Consider the following 14612-nt stretch of genomic DNA (forward strand, 5'->3'; position numbering starts at 1 on the left):
TGTTAGTGTACAACACTTTAAGTTCGTTGGCCAGCTTTAAACTATCTATCATGGGGTAACCCAGTACCAACTGTTTAACCAAGTTAACTGGAAATATGTTTTTAAACCTTTTAAACAAACATGGATTAACTAATGAGAACGACTCAAATTGTTTTATGTTGCTAAATCAATTAATAATTTCAACAATTATTATATCACAGGCTTCTTTTGCATTTGCGCACAGCAATCTTGAAGAAGTAGCAACCCTTTGGCGTTTTGACAACTCTGGACAAAATTCCATACTAGGTTCCACAAGTTTTCCACGAATATCATTAATAACCTTCTGAAATGAATCAATAGCAAAGGCAACAGTCACCCCAGTCGATTCTCTTGACTGCAGAATATTATACAATATATCTGTATGGTGAAAGACATCATTGAAAAACTTCAAAAAGTAAAGAAATGTGGGATCTTTTAAAAGTTGTGTCAATCCAATACATTCTTGTGTTGAAGTTATGTCCCAGTGTGTTTCATTAAGAATCTTTTCAAAAGTTGCTAAAAGATTCTCCTTATTATTTAAAACACTTTGGACAGCTCGAGATTGAAAATTCCATCTTGTTTCACATGGTCTTGGAAGTCGTTTTTCACAAACTGATCGTAACACATCTGAACGTTTCGGAGACATAGAAAAAAAGGTAGAGAATCCAGACAAGTTGGCAAAAAACAACTTAATGCTTTTAATACTTTGACATGCATGCTTTAGTATCAGGTTTAGTTGGTGAGCATAACAGTGCACAAATTTGGCATGGGGAAAACATTCCTGCATTTTTTTTTGAACGCCATTTTTTTTCCCACTCATAACAGATGCACCATCATATGTCTGGGCAATAAGCTTTTCTTTTAGATGAAAAGGTTAAAGTGCATGTTTTAAAAGGGAGGTCATACCATCAGCAGTACGATCATTAGCTTCATAATATGACAGAAACCGTTTAACAGGATAGCCATCCACTACAAATCTAAGAAGTACTGCAAATTGTGATCGATTGGCAATATCAGTTGTCTCATCTGCTTGAACAGCAACAAAATCAGCATTACCTATGTCATTCTCTAATGTATCTCTATATACAGTAAACATGCAATCTAAAAGTTCATTTTGGATTGTCTTGGATGTGTATTTATTTACTGTGGCACTTTCCAAATGCTCTTTTAAAACGTTATCCGATTTTGCTATTTGCTGCAATAAATCCAAAAATATGCCTCGGTTGGAGGAATCTTCTGATTCATCATGTCCTCGCATACCTATTTCATGTACTCCACAAAATTTTAAACAGTCAACAATGAGGTCGAGAATGTGTCTATTCTTTTTAACAATTTCATTGTTCCTCTCAACAGATAAGCTGTGTCCTACACTGATCTGTGACTGAATATCTACTGTTCCTAGTAGGCTATATGAAAGTGCATTGGTAATGTGCATTTTTGAACTCTCATGTCGCTTTATTTTTTCTGAAATATGTTTTATATCTTTAAAACCTTCCTTTGACCAAGTAACTTCTTTTTCTTCACCTTTTCGAAACAAAAGGCAGTAAAAGCAAAATAAACTTTTTTTTCCTCGCTTACAGTAAGCCATTCCTTTCTCGAAAACCACTGAACATTAAACTTTCGGTTTTGCTTAGGGCCTGTACTTTTTATTTCAATAGATTTTGGCTGATGAGGTCCAAGGCGCTTTAAGTCTAACTTTGCCTCAAAACTCAAAGGAAAACTTTTCAGAATACAATCAACCTGGTTCATGGTTTATGGTATCCACAAAAATAGTCGAAATATTACTAAGAAATCACAAACTTGTTCTTATCAGTCTTATACCAAATTACAACTAAGCAAAATACTTGCTATTTTCTGTTTAAATAATGCTTGCTAAAATGATAAAAAAAATAATAGCCAACAAACTATTTTAGTACACACTTTGGTTTTTTCAAGTTTTCCACAATTAGATATTTTTTTATATATGGCAAAACTCTAATCTGCTAATCATGGCGTTCGCCGTTTGGGCTGACTGGCTGGATATGGCGTGGGCAGGCAGAATAAACTCTGCACTTTACTTCGACTGCCAATCAATAAATAAATAACATTTGGCTAAAAACACTACCAAAATTCAACTAAAATTAACAAATTTATACATTTTTTTACTAAAAAAACGTATGCGGAATTAGCCTAAAATGACTGTTTCCGCAAGACATGTGCACGCCCTTTCTAAAACTTGTGCGACGACCTTTCATACAAAAATCCAATTGATTATTTTTATTTGTTAACTTAAAAATATTATTTAGGGACTTATTACCTCCAGAGAAAATCATAAAATACCCAAATTATGTTTTAATTATTTTATATTTTAATTACTAAGTAAATTGAACGTCAAATTTAAAAAAATCACAAAGCTAAAATTGCCAAATTATTTGGCAACTTTATGGTTGGCTTAGCCCCACCTTTTGATTCAAGTTCTCAACTTTTTTTAAAATTTCGGAATCCTGAAGGCAAAAACAGCGTTAAAATATTTTTTATTTGACAGCCCGTGGAGCTAATTTTGGTTTAGCCCTCACATGTTTACGCTACGTTTTTCGAAAATTTTGGCGTATTTCGTGGCCAAAATAGGCGCTAATTTTTAATATTTTTAATAATTTTAGCAAAAAACATTGCCGAAAAAACAAATATTATTCAAAATAAAATAAATTATAATTAAAAAAAAACATGTTAAAAAGTGGGGGTTTTAGCCCCATTAGCTACATAGACGAGCCGCCACTGTTTATATATATTGTACGAACAGAATTAATATTTTAACCCAGTTTTAAGTTGTTATTATCGGAATTTTTATTAAATAAACAAGCATTTAAATATGATAAATAAACAAAAAATTTTTTTCAAATATGTTTTTTAGCTACTTATATTATAAAATACATCATAAAAAATTTTTAATGCCTAATATCGTACTTTAATTTTTAATGAACAAACGAGCATTTAAATATAATAAACAAACAAGAATTAATTTTTAATATATTTTCGAGTTATAAATATTACAACATATAACTGACCAAAATTTGAAAACTTAATAACGATCTTTAATTTTCAATAAACGAACACCTATTAGTTAGTATTTAGTGACAAAAATAAAAATTTTAATTCATTTTTAAGTTACTAAAATCATGATATACAATTGATCAAGATTTTAAAATATAACAACAACCTTTTAATTTTAATAAACAAACACCTCTTAATTAGTGATTAAAAATTAAAATCATAATTCGTTTTTGAGTTACTAATAAAATGATATGCAATTGACTATAATTTAAAAAATTAATAACAATATTAAATTTTAATAAACAAACACTTATTAATTAGTAATTAGTGATAATAGTTAAAATTTGTTTTTGGGTTACTAATATTACAATATACAATTGACTCAGATTTAAAAAATTAATAACAACCTTTAAATTTTAATAAACAAATACTTAGTAATTAGTGATAATTAAATGTTGTAAATAGGAGAATGAAAACATAATCTAATAATAAACAACATACTAAATTTCAGATTTTTAAACTTTAAGGAACAAAAGATATCTTCTTCCAAAATTGGGACTAGAAAAAATAAAAACAATAATAAAAATAACTAGATTTATTTGCTAAATAAAATATGGTTCGAAATCATTTGAATATTTTTAAAAATAATTTTTATTGATAAATAAAGTTATGCATAAAATTAACTTAATAAAGAATATTAACTATCTTATTAAATCAAAAATTGGTATTTAATTATTAGACTAAAAATGTATTAAATTATTGAACTAAGAAAATTTCAGAACAAAATTATTTTAAAAGTTTTAAAATATCAATCTTTAATTTTTCAATCAACAAACCAGTAATTTAATACACTTAACAAACAAAAAAAAGACAAAGTTTTAAATGCCTAAAATTAATTTTTGATTTTTAATAAATAAACAAGCATTTAAATATAATAAACAAAGAAAAAATATTTTTTGAATATGTATTTTAATTACTAATATTATAAAATACATTATACTAAATTTTGAATGCTTAATATCGAACTTCAATTTTTAATAAACAAACGAGTATTTAGATTATTATAAACAACATACTGGAATTATAAAACTTTATATACACATGATCAAAAGTTATTTTGAATCAAAATTCGGATGAGTAAGAAAAATAAAACTAGATTTATTTGATAAATAAAATATAGTTCGAAATTATTTAATATTATTAACATAAATTTTTATAAATAAAAAAGATATGCATAAACATTAACTAAGAATCTTACATATCTTTGATTTTTAATAAACAAACAAGCATTTATATATATTATACAAACAAAAATTAATATATTTTTTTAATTCCTAAAATTGATTTTTGATTTTTATTAAATAAACAAGCATTTAAATATAATGAATAAACGAAACCTTTTTTTAAGCTACTTATATTATAAAATACATCACACCAAATTTTTAATGCTTAATATCGGACTTTAAATTTTAATGAACAAACAAGCATTTAAATATAATAAACAAACAAGAATTAATTTTTAATTTATTTTTGAAGTATAAATATTACAACATATAACTGACCAAAATTTGAAAACTTAAAAACAGTCTTTAAATTTTAATAAACAAACACAAAATACATTATATTAAATTTTGAATACTTAATGTCAAACTTTAATTTTAAATAAATGAACAATAATTTAAATATAATAAACAAACAAAAATTAATTTTTTTATCTATTTTTGAGCTACTGCTATCATGATATACAAATGGCCAACATTTAAAAAATAAATAACAATCTTTAAATTTTATTAAATAAACACCTATTAATTAGTAATAAGTAAAAACAATTAAAATTTTAATTTATTTTTGAGTTAGTAATATTATGATATACAAATGGCCAATATTTAAAAAATAAATAACAATCTTTAAATTTTATTAAATAAACACCTTTTAATTAGTAATTAGTGTTAAAATTAAAATTTTAATTCATTTTTGAGTTACCAATATCATGATATACAAATGGCCAAGATTTAAAAAAAAATAACAAACTTTAAATTTTAATAAATAAACACCTATTAATTAGTAATTAGTGAAAAAAATTAAAATTTTAATTTATTTTTGAGTTACTAATATCATGATATACAAAAGACCAAGATTTAAAAAAGTAATAACAATCTTTAAATTTTAATAAATAAACACCTATTAATTAGTAATTAGTAATAAAAGTTAAAAGTTTAATTTAGTTTTGAGTTACTAATATCATAATGTACAAATGGCCAAGATTTAAAGTATAAATAACAATCTTTAAATTTTATTAAATAAACACTTATTAATTAATAATTAGTAAAAAAAAATTAAAATTTTAATTCATTTTTGAGTTACCAATATCATGATAAACAAATGGCCAAGATTTAAAAAAATAAATAACAATCTTTAAATTTTAATAAATAAACACCTATTAATTAATAATTAGTAATAATTAACTGTGGTAAATAGGAGAATTAAAACACAATCTGATAATAAACAACATACTAAAATTTCAAAACTGTAAATGTTCACAAACAAAAGTTATTTTAACTCAAAATTTACAGCTTATAAGACACTGGAAAAGATTAATAATAATAATACTGACAATAACATTATGTTTCGAAATCTAAGATTTCAAACTCAAATAAAAAATATTCTAACGCTGTTTTCGCCTTCAGGATTCCGAAATTTAAAAAAAAGTTGAGAACTTGATTCAAAAAGTGGGGCTAAGCCAACCATAAAGTTGCCAAATAATTTGACAATTTTTAACTTTGTGATTTTTTTAAATTTGACGTTCAATTTACTTAGTAATTAAAACATACTTATTATATATAACTAATTATTTGTAATGTTGCTTTTAAATCACGAGTAAAGTAACATCTTGAACTCAAGACTTTAACCGGACGTGACGGCTGGTTTAAACCTGAGTTAACAGCGTAACACCAACCTAAAGCCAGTTTAGAATTGCGCATCAGAAAGTCGAACGTCGTTATTTTGGCTAACATGGTTTTAATAGTTAGGAAAAACAAAAAATAAGTAGTTTTATGTGTTTGGCAGCTTTAAGCTCGTGTTGCCTGCGGATTGGCAGACGACGGTTACAAAACGTTAGGCCGACCAATGCGCTTTTAAGGCTTGATAAATGCTGGCTTTAATAAAGGCTTTCTTGTTTTCGAAATTAAAATGTTTTAACTTTTTTGTTATGTAGTGAAATATAAATATAATCCTTTGCAATTTTAAAAAAAAATGGAAGTTATGTAGCGGTCTCCGTCGACCCAATCGGAAGGTTTTATTTTTAAGATAATGACAGTTAATTGTTTTTCTTAACTAGCTAATTGCTCGTCTGCTGGTTAGGAATTCTTAAATTAACCACGCAGGTGAATTCACTGTATAATTATATTATACGGCAATTTCTTATAAAGTCGAATTCAAATTTCATTAACGGTAAATCAAAAACGTAAAAAATTCCAAAATTCAAAATACAACTTCTTGGTAAAAAGACATAAGATAACTTATTAAAAGGAAAAACAAAGAATCGAATCCCATGTCAAAAGCAAACCACAGATTTTAAAAACAAGTTTAAGATTAAAAGACATATCAAAAATAGGAGTTAATATAAGGTTTTGATGAAATCAAGAAACGATAACAAAAATAATTCCCACCAAATGTGAAATAGTTAAATTTAATTGTTTTTAATGTGAATGAAAGGTTAGCTTATGCACAATAAGCTACAGTTAGTTACCCCTTTTCACGATCAACTGCCTTGTGAAGAAGCTAGTATCTGCTAGTGATGTGCTGGCGCCGATTTTTAAAGGTGTTTTGCGATCACCCGATCAAGGTACAAAATCGGCAAATCGGTAAATACGTAACAATTAAATATTGCGCCACAAATGATCAGGCACTGTATATGCCGCGTTGCAGGAACCCGTTTGTAAATTCTAGGTTCGCAACAGTGAAATGCGTTCGTAGAATGTTTTTGGTATAACAGCTTTTATGGACGTTATTTAAATTACTTTTTTTAATAATTTTACGACTGCCTGCTGGGAATGCTTTGAAAATGCAGCAGTTTTCAATAAATTCTGTTTTAGTAGGCGACAAACCGGCGGTTGACTGCTGTAAGCAGAGAAATTAAAGTAGGCAAAAGCAGTTAGGTTTCTTACAGATAAAAACTTGTTTTTAAATTTTTTATGTTTTAGTTAAAACTGCTAAATAAAATGTATTTGTAAGTATCTGGTACAAGTGTCTGCGTTTATACATAAAACAGTTTTAGTGAAGCAATTAAGGAATATTACTTACATAGCCAGCAAATTTTTCGAAAGATTTGTATTACAATTTTATTTAACACATAACATTTTAAAAATATGAAAATGCAAAAGAATAGAAAATCTCCAACTTTCTGGAGTCCAGAATTTATTCAAACTCTACTTGATGTCATGATTGAAAAAAATGTCCTCGCTCTTATTGATCGCAGGGGATAAAGAAATGATGTTATTTTTAAAGAAATAGTGGATAAAATAAAAAAAATACATTCCCAATTCACACTTGACAGGTACTACTTCTTAAATTTTAAAACTATTAAAATATCCATAAGCATGTCGTATTTACCCAAATTATAATGTAATTTTTTTATTCGTTTATACTTAGCAACGATTGCAGCGAAAAATGAAAGGGTTCTATTACAATAAAATAAAGGATTTAAAAAATCCAGGGCTAGTGGCCAACCAAGAAACTGGGTCCATTTCGATAAAATGGACTAATTATTAACACCAAGGCCTAAATCTCAGGTGATTTTATTTTCTTTTAAATAGATGTTTTACGTAAGCCTATTTAAAATGTAATTGTAATGTTACTTTAATCTTATGTAATTCATCAGGTATTAACTTCAAAGGATGTTTTGGATGAATTTAAACAGGCAAACGAAAATCCGCCGGAATTTTTGGATTTTACTGCTGAAGAAGTAAATCCCCAGGAAGAAAAATCATATTAAAGGTTTAATGTGTGCCTATTTTAAAATCTTCTCTTTAGAAATATTTGTTTTAACTGAAGAGTCATAGGACTCAGAGCAACCTGGCACTAATCAACCGCGTCTTTCGAGATCCGGCTCATCAAAAAAGGGGGGCATAAAAGAAGCATTTTTTTTAAATACATATTTTTGTGGAAACACATAATGTATTTTTTTTTCAGAAGTCACTAATGAGGCCGACGTCGAAACAATTGAATTTTTCAAGAAGTAGGCCGAAAAAGACCGAGAAGACGCTCAAAAAAATCGCGATATGTATGAGCGACAGTCTGAAAAATGTTTACGTATATGGGCGAAATTTAAAAAAAATAGGTTATGCAATATGTTTGTGTTTTTTATTTTTCAGTGTTTTCTAATGCAGTAGTACCTCAAGTGCTTTTATTTTTTTAATCATTTTTAATAAAATTCAGTGTTCAATTAGATTTTTTATTTTATTTATATACTTTAACGAATACTGGATTGGCGAAGTGTTAAATTAGCAATTATATAGTTTAATAAAGCATTTCTACTACACCTTGTACCTTCTGAATCAAGAACTGTACAAGGCCTTGTAGCTGGCTGTGCTTGAGAAGTAGTTTGCTCACTCAAGGTTGTAATTAGCGTGTTTTGTGCTTCACATTTATTGTGCAATATGCTGATATTATTGCCTTGGCAATTTTAATGTTGGTATCAATTTTTTCCAATTATTCTCAACCGTACCGAGCTGTGATAGCAGTTAAATGATTCCTTGTCTTCGGTAAGGTTTTGACCAATGAAGAGCTTAATCGGCCATGGAAGTAGAGGGTATGTAGGATCACCCAAAATAACCAAGGGCACCTCGACTTCTTCAATGTTTATGGGACACTGCAATAATTTGTATATTGATTTTCTTATGTAAATAGAACATTATTCTACAATTGCACTAAACAACCAACCTTTGGTAGTTTATGTTGAAATTTGTACAACCCTGACTCCCTGAAAGCTAAAGCATCATGAAAGCTTCCAGGCATCCTTATGCTAATGTCGCAAAAGCTAAAAAATAATATCTTTTTTTTAAATATTTGAAAGAACGCCTCAACAAATACATTTGCAACATAACTTACCAGCATTTGTCATCAACAACGGCTAGTAGCACCAACGAGGCCCACCCTTTGAGGTTAGTAAAGTTTTTTTTTCCCAATATTTGGTGCTGTTACAGAAATGTTGGATCCATCGATACTACCCATAACCTAAAAAATTAATAAATTTTTTTAATATAAAAAAATTACTGTTTTTTTTAAGGGGATTGATTTAAAAACATTTATCAGTTGGCCAAACCGGTTTAAACTTGACCCGATTGTAAGCGGTTTAGAATTAAGCCGATGCCATTTTAATCTGTTTACTTTATGTCCAACTTAAATCCTTTATTTTGATTTTTATATGTAATACTGTTTGCTTAGATAATGTTACTGCCAGATTTTTTCATTCTCCTGGGAGTGTGTTCTTTATTTTGATTGGTTTACTAACTCATCATTTAATAACGATTTTTTGCGATGACTAAGTTATTAACCAAAGTGTGAAAGGAAATAAAGATAAAAAAGCCTCAAATTTTAAGGGGAGTGATAACTATGACTTTAATTTCTAAAATTAACTGTTGAAAAAAAAAATTGTGCTAGGGTTGTTCAAATTTCCAGGTTTATTACAAAAGTTAACGTAAAAATGTGCTAACTATTGGCATTTTGGTAGAAATGCTATCAATATACATAAAATACGTTTTTGAACAAAAGTTAACCAGTTTATATTTACAGTCTAAAATGATAACTTCTTTAAGGTTAATGCTATAATTAAATTATGTTGAGCAGCTAATATCGAATTTTTCTAACAAAACTATATTTAAAAGAAAAATTAAGGTTATTAAGAGTTGTAACAATATAAAAAAAATTACTTTAAAAATTCAATAAATACCTAGTTGATTTAAGATTGAAATGTAGGGCTTAAATATTCTTTTTTTAAGTAACATTTTTATATTAAAAACACGCAGAATCTTTTGCCAAAAATTATACCAAATTTTGTACAAATAGTCAATATTTTAAAATTATTATTTTAAAAACTTTTTTAAACGCGAGTTGACGTCTCTCTAGTGGGTTATGAAGTTACAACAGAACAAATTCTGCATTATTATACGGTTTGGCAATGTTTTTTGTTGCGCCACGTAATTTGGTAACAATTTTAATTATTTAAAAGTTATTTTTAGTTTTTTAATTAAAAAAAAGCGGTAAATCTTCAGAGTTTTTTTTTGTCATGAAGTACACCTACTACTTTAATGAATCGTAAACAGTGGTAACTTAAATTATCTTTAGCTTTGCTTTTTTAATGGAAATATAAAATTGCCTAATTAAACACTAAGGTATTCTCATACAGTAAGAAACTTTACGCTTTTTGGCCCAAATTTAACAATATTGATTATTTTAATAATGAAACACCTAAAATTTTGACATCCACGACATTTTTATCTAACCCTCTTTTAAATATAACTTGAAACGTCGTTTAATTTAATTTTTTTACAATCTGCTGAATTGACGATTACAGCCTAACTACACCATCAAAATTAATAAAGCTTAACATTTAATCGTACAACAACATAAACGTTAATGTAAAGCCTAGTTGTATGACATAGATCCACACTACTTAAATATAAATATAAACGCCTCTTAGAGAAAAGAATACAGCTAAAGGATATTTTTTAATAAATTAATTTGAGGACAAAAGTGGCGTTGTCTCACATTCAAATTTAGGATTGATTGCTATTTTTTCAGCCATGATTATGATGCTACATGTAAATATTTTATTAATAACAATTAAGCTTAGCATAATTAAACAAAATTTACTTTAAATAATATCTATCAATTAACAACACTTATTTAGTAAAATTAACTATATACTTACACAATTAATATTGTAGGAATAATGGTTACAAAAGCACCAAGTAACCATGCGAACCCATTAAAAATATACTTAACTGTCAGTGGATAGATCATCAAGAAAAAAACAACACCAAACAGATAATTTAATATTTCTGTACATGATAGCAACGAAAATGCAGCACCTTTAAATTTTAGAATATTTGTTATCAGACAAACAACAGCGAAATATATTTTAAAACATTTATGTAATGTAGAAACGATATTGCTTATAAAAATAACTTCAAGCCCGTTGTACGTTTTAAAACACTTATTTTTACCACAGGAGTTCCCCGGTCCAAATATAACTGTTTTCAATACTATAGCGCCAATAAGTAAGTCGTTAAAAACTGTACAATTTCATGCAAAGCCAATTGGGAAACTATTATCTGTAATACTCTAAAGTGTCAAAATCAACGCAACACTTGGTCGAGTTACCCGGTGTTTCTTCAAAAAATCGAGAAGTGGACTTTTACACTTTCAGTTATATTTTTAGAATTAAATTGATGTACCTTGTTCATCTTCAGACACCAAACTTGAAATTTGCGATTGTATAAAAGGTTTTCCCGAATTAGAAAACAAAAAGAATGTAGTACCTATAAATTTTTAGGGTCAATTTTGAAAATTTTTATTATCTTGCTAGAAACGAAATTACATAAAAATTGAATTTACCTAAAAATACAATCCAAGATTTACTTGCAAAAGCCATTGTTGCGTTGGAAGCAATAAAAAACAATAAACTGACTACTATAATTGAAATGTTTCGAAGCTTAAAGAATTTTTGAAGAACCAACACCATTAACGGCGCTAATGCTATCATAACAAATTTTAGACCCTAAATTGATTAATTTTAATGTTAAAGGTAAACTTAATTAATAAACTTAAACAAAAATTGGTAAAATTAGTCACATAAATTTTATTTAAGTTAGAAAATACCTGTTGTAGACCAATCAAAACTGGTGTAAAGCAAAGGGGTTTAGAAAGAAAAAAAATTGTTTGAATAGACATGGTTCCGACTACAACAAACATAATGCAATTGTAAGAAATTAAGTAGGTCCAGATTTTCCAAATTCGACGAGGGTAAAAACCACCTCCATGCGGACACTTTTCTTTTTAAACAAAGCTAATTATTAAAAACAATTTGATAGGAAAAAATTATTTATACTATTCGATTTTTTTATAAACATTTCAATAAAATTATTGTAATTAGAAAATACACCTTTATTTTTTAAGAGTGCATAGCTTTTTATTTCTTGTCCAAAACACTTACTGCAATGACTGTAATTACTAAAATAAACGCCTTTGATAGATTTAAAAGATTTACGAAATGTTGACTTTTCAGCATTTCTTTTTTCTATTTATAAAAAGAATGTTTTAAAAAATTTTATTATTTTAAAACGTTTACGAACGATTTTTCATATACCTTTTTCGATTTCACTCATGCATTCTGTGTTTTCTAACGGTGGAATAGAGCTTTGGTTTTGTCTACGTAATCGAATCTAAATCCAATGTATATGTAACAAACCAAAAGCATAAAAATATGTTTACATGACAAAAATTATTCTTTATAAATCATTTAGTATTTGGCAATTGAAACAGACAATTAGATATTGATTAAATGTTTTAAATCGAGAGGAAGATTAAGTCATTAACCGCGCTTTGAAACTAGTGGAAAGTTGCGCTCCGTTTCCTGGGTTATATTCATCAACGCTTAAGCGATAAATGAAGAAACTATTTAGAGTATTTAAATTTACTACCATAAACCCGAAATAGTAATAAATTTTAGTAATAATACTTTTTTAACAAATCAAACTACTATTCGCCAAAGGAATAAAATATATTTATATTTAATGAAACTTTCAGTTACTTGAAAACCAGCTATTAATTGAATAAAATTAAAACAATAAACGCAAAATTAATAAAACTTAATAACAAAAATTACCTTAAAGGAATCGGGTAAACCTAAAACAAGTACAAATGATAAAATGGCAGCACAAGAAGTAAACGCCACTGGTGATAAAAACCCATATTGTTCAATCCAATAACCACCAGTAAGTCCTGCAACACCCCCACCTACACCAAGCGAAGTTTCAAGTATAACAAACCTTAAAATAAATGCTTTAACTTAAAAAAATAAACCTTATATATAAAACTTAATACGTCATACATATTCAAAAATGACAAAATGTACCAATTTGTGCTACATAAACTAAGCATTACCGTAATCCACGCTGTTCGTTTGGCGTAATGTCACTAATATAGGCTGCAGCTTGCATCATTAAGGACATAAAATAACCGCTTAGACCAGCCAGAACATTATAAGCAAAAAACATATGTAAATTCCACCTACTCTCGGTAAAAAAAACAACTAAAATGTATTACATTATGATGAGAGTGTGTGTGTATACAGTTTATTTACGCGTATATAAAGGATTTTATAAAAACTGTGTTTTTCTGTAATAAAAAAATTAAACAGGCTAATAAAAGATTACCCACTTGTAATGTATAATAAGAGCAAGCAGGATACTGCTTAGTCCCATCCCGGATATTGGAATAAGCATAAGAAGTTTTCTTCCAATTTTATCACTAATTGATGTCAAAACCAAGGTTGTAAAACTTGCTGGAATGAACATGCACACATCAAAATACAAACTCCATCTATTAAAGTATTGGGTAGAATGAACAAAAATACATTACGCAGTTTAAATGTTTATATTCATTTACAGAGATACTTCACTCAATACTAATTTTTCTTCATCTAAAAAGGTTTTGTTGTTGCAATAGTCATTTATTTGAGATGTGTTATGCATTTTCGCCACCATCTTATAAAATAAACAACAAATTCTTAATTTCAAATAATAAATAGTACAGGCATGAGTCTACTTTACACGTATCTAGGTTCTAAATATACTTTAAAACGGTAATATTTATTTTTCTTAAATGCTAATGCATAACATTACCAACAAATTTTAGTGGATAATCTCCTTATTACCCACTGTTTAACGATAGTGTTTATAAACAAGATAAAAAATACATGTTACTACAAAACCCGATAGTTTTGATAATATAGAATGTCAATAATATAGAATGTCAATAAATAGGTATCTTGCAAAAGACTAATTAATGTTAACATATAATTTTAATTAAAAATAAGTGAATCATTAAAAAATAAAACCTTGTATATATATTCGCTTTTTAAAGGATTAAGCAGTAAAAGACAATATGATTCTATTAATATGATTGCATATATAACCAACCACGGAGAAAAATTTTTCCTTACGTAAGATTTCAAATTATTGCACATATTACGTTCAATTTAAACCTGTTTTTTAAACAACAACCTATTAAGTAAAGCTAATAGTCTAACGCAAACTAAACAAACTGTTTTTTTTTAAATAATATTTAAGTAACGTAGGACTGCCTACTAACAATTAATTATTAACTTTCTAAGTTGATCAACTTGCACAAATATGTTTGTATAAGCGTTTAATATAAAGTATTGTATAATATTTTTTTCTTGAGACTGTTTTTAGTAATCCTAAACAAAAGCGTAATTTACGATCGTTAATCAAACAATAACTTAGTTTATACAGTACTTTGTCGAAAAACTAAAATATAAC

The 14612-nt window shown here is 27.3% G+C and overlaps 2 protein-coding genes across 2 annotated transcripts; both read right to left on the bottom strand.

Moving 5' to 3' along the window:
* Window positions 1-892: 892 nt before the first annotated feature.
* LOC145760257 (zinc finger MYM-type protein 1-like) lies at window positions 893-1606 on the bottom strand. Its single transcript, XM_082574131.1, has one exon. It carries the CDS (start codon window positions 1604-1606, stop codon window positions 893-895), a length of 714 nt encoding a protein of 237 aa, XP_082430257.1.
* Window positions 1607-10783: 9177 nt separating this feature from the next.
* On the bottom strand, window positions 10784-14296 carry LOC145760258 (proton-coupled folate transporter-like). Its single transcript, XM_082574132.1, has 11 exons — window positions 14168-14296; window positions 13717-13814; window positions 13489-13650; window positions 13213-13338; window positions 12935-13097; window positions 12416-12491; window positions 11929-12101; window positions 11665-11827; window positions 11505-11588; window positions 10979-11138; window positions 10784-10862 (listed from the first exon to the last, which is right to left on the bottom strand). Exons 1-11 carry the CDS (start codon window positions 14294-14296, stop codon window positions 10784-10786), a joined length of 1413 nt encoding a protein of 470 aa, XP_082430258.1.
* Window positions 14297-14612: the final 316 nt, after the last annotated feature.

The sequence above is a fragment of the Corella eumyota genome, chromosome 7 (assembly GCF_963082875.1).
Source record: "Corella eumyota chromosome 7, kaCorEumy4.1, whole genome shotgun sequence".
NCBI lineage: Eukaryota > Metazoa > Chordata > Ascidiacea > Phlebobranchia > Corellidae > Corella > Corella eumyota.

What these genes read in the sequence shown, in the direction of transcription:
- LOC145760257 (XM_082574131.1), bottom strand. Translation starts at nt 1,606, where the DNA reads ATGGCTTACTGTAAGCGAGGAAAAAAAAGTTTATTTTGCTTTTACTGC.
- LOC145760258 (XM_082574132.1), bottom strand. Translation starts at nt 14,296, where the DNA reads ATGTGCAATAATTTGAAATCTTACGTAAGGAAAAATTTTTCTCCGTGG. An exon ending in GCTCTTATTATACATTACAA is followed by an intron (nt 13,339 to 13,488) that starts GTGGGTAATCTT and finishes TACCGAGAGTAG; the next exon opens with GTGGAATTTACATATGTTTT. An exon ending in CATGAGTGAAATCGAAAAAG is followed by an intron (nt 12,102 to 12,415) that starts GTATATGAAAAA and finishes TTGTTTAAAAAG; the next exon opens with AAAAGTGTCCGCATGGAGGT.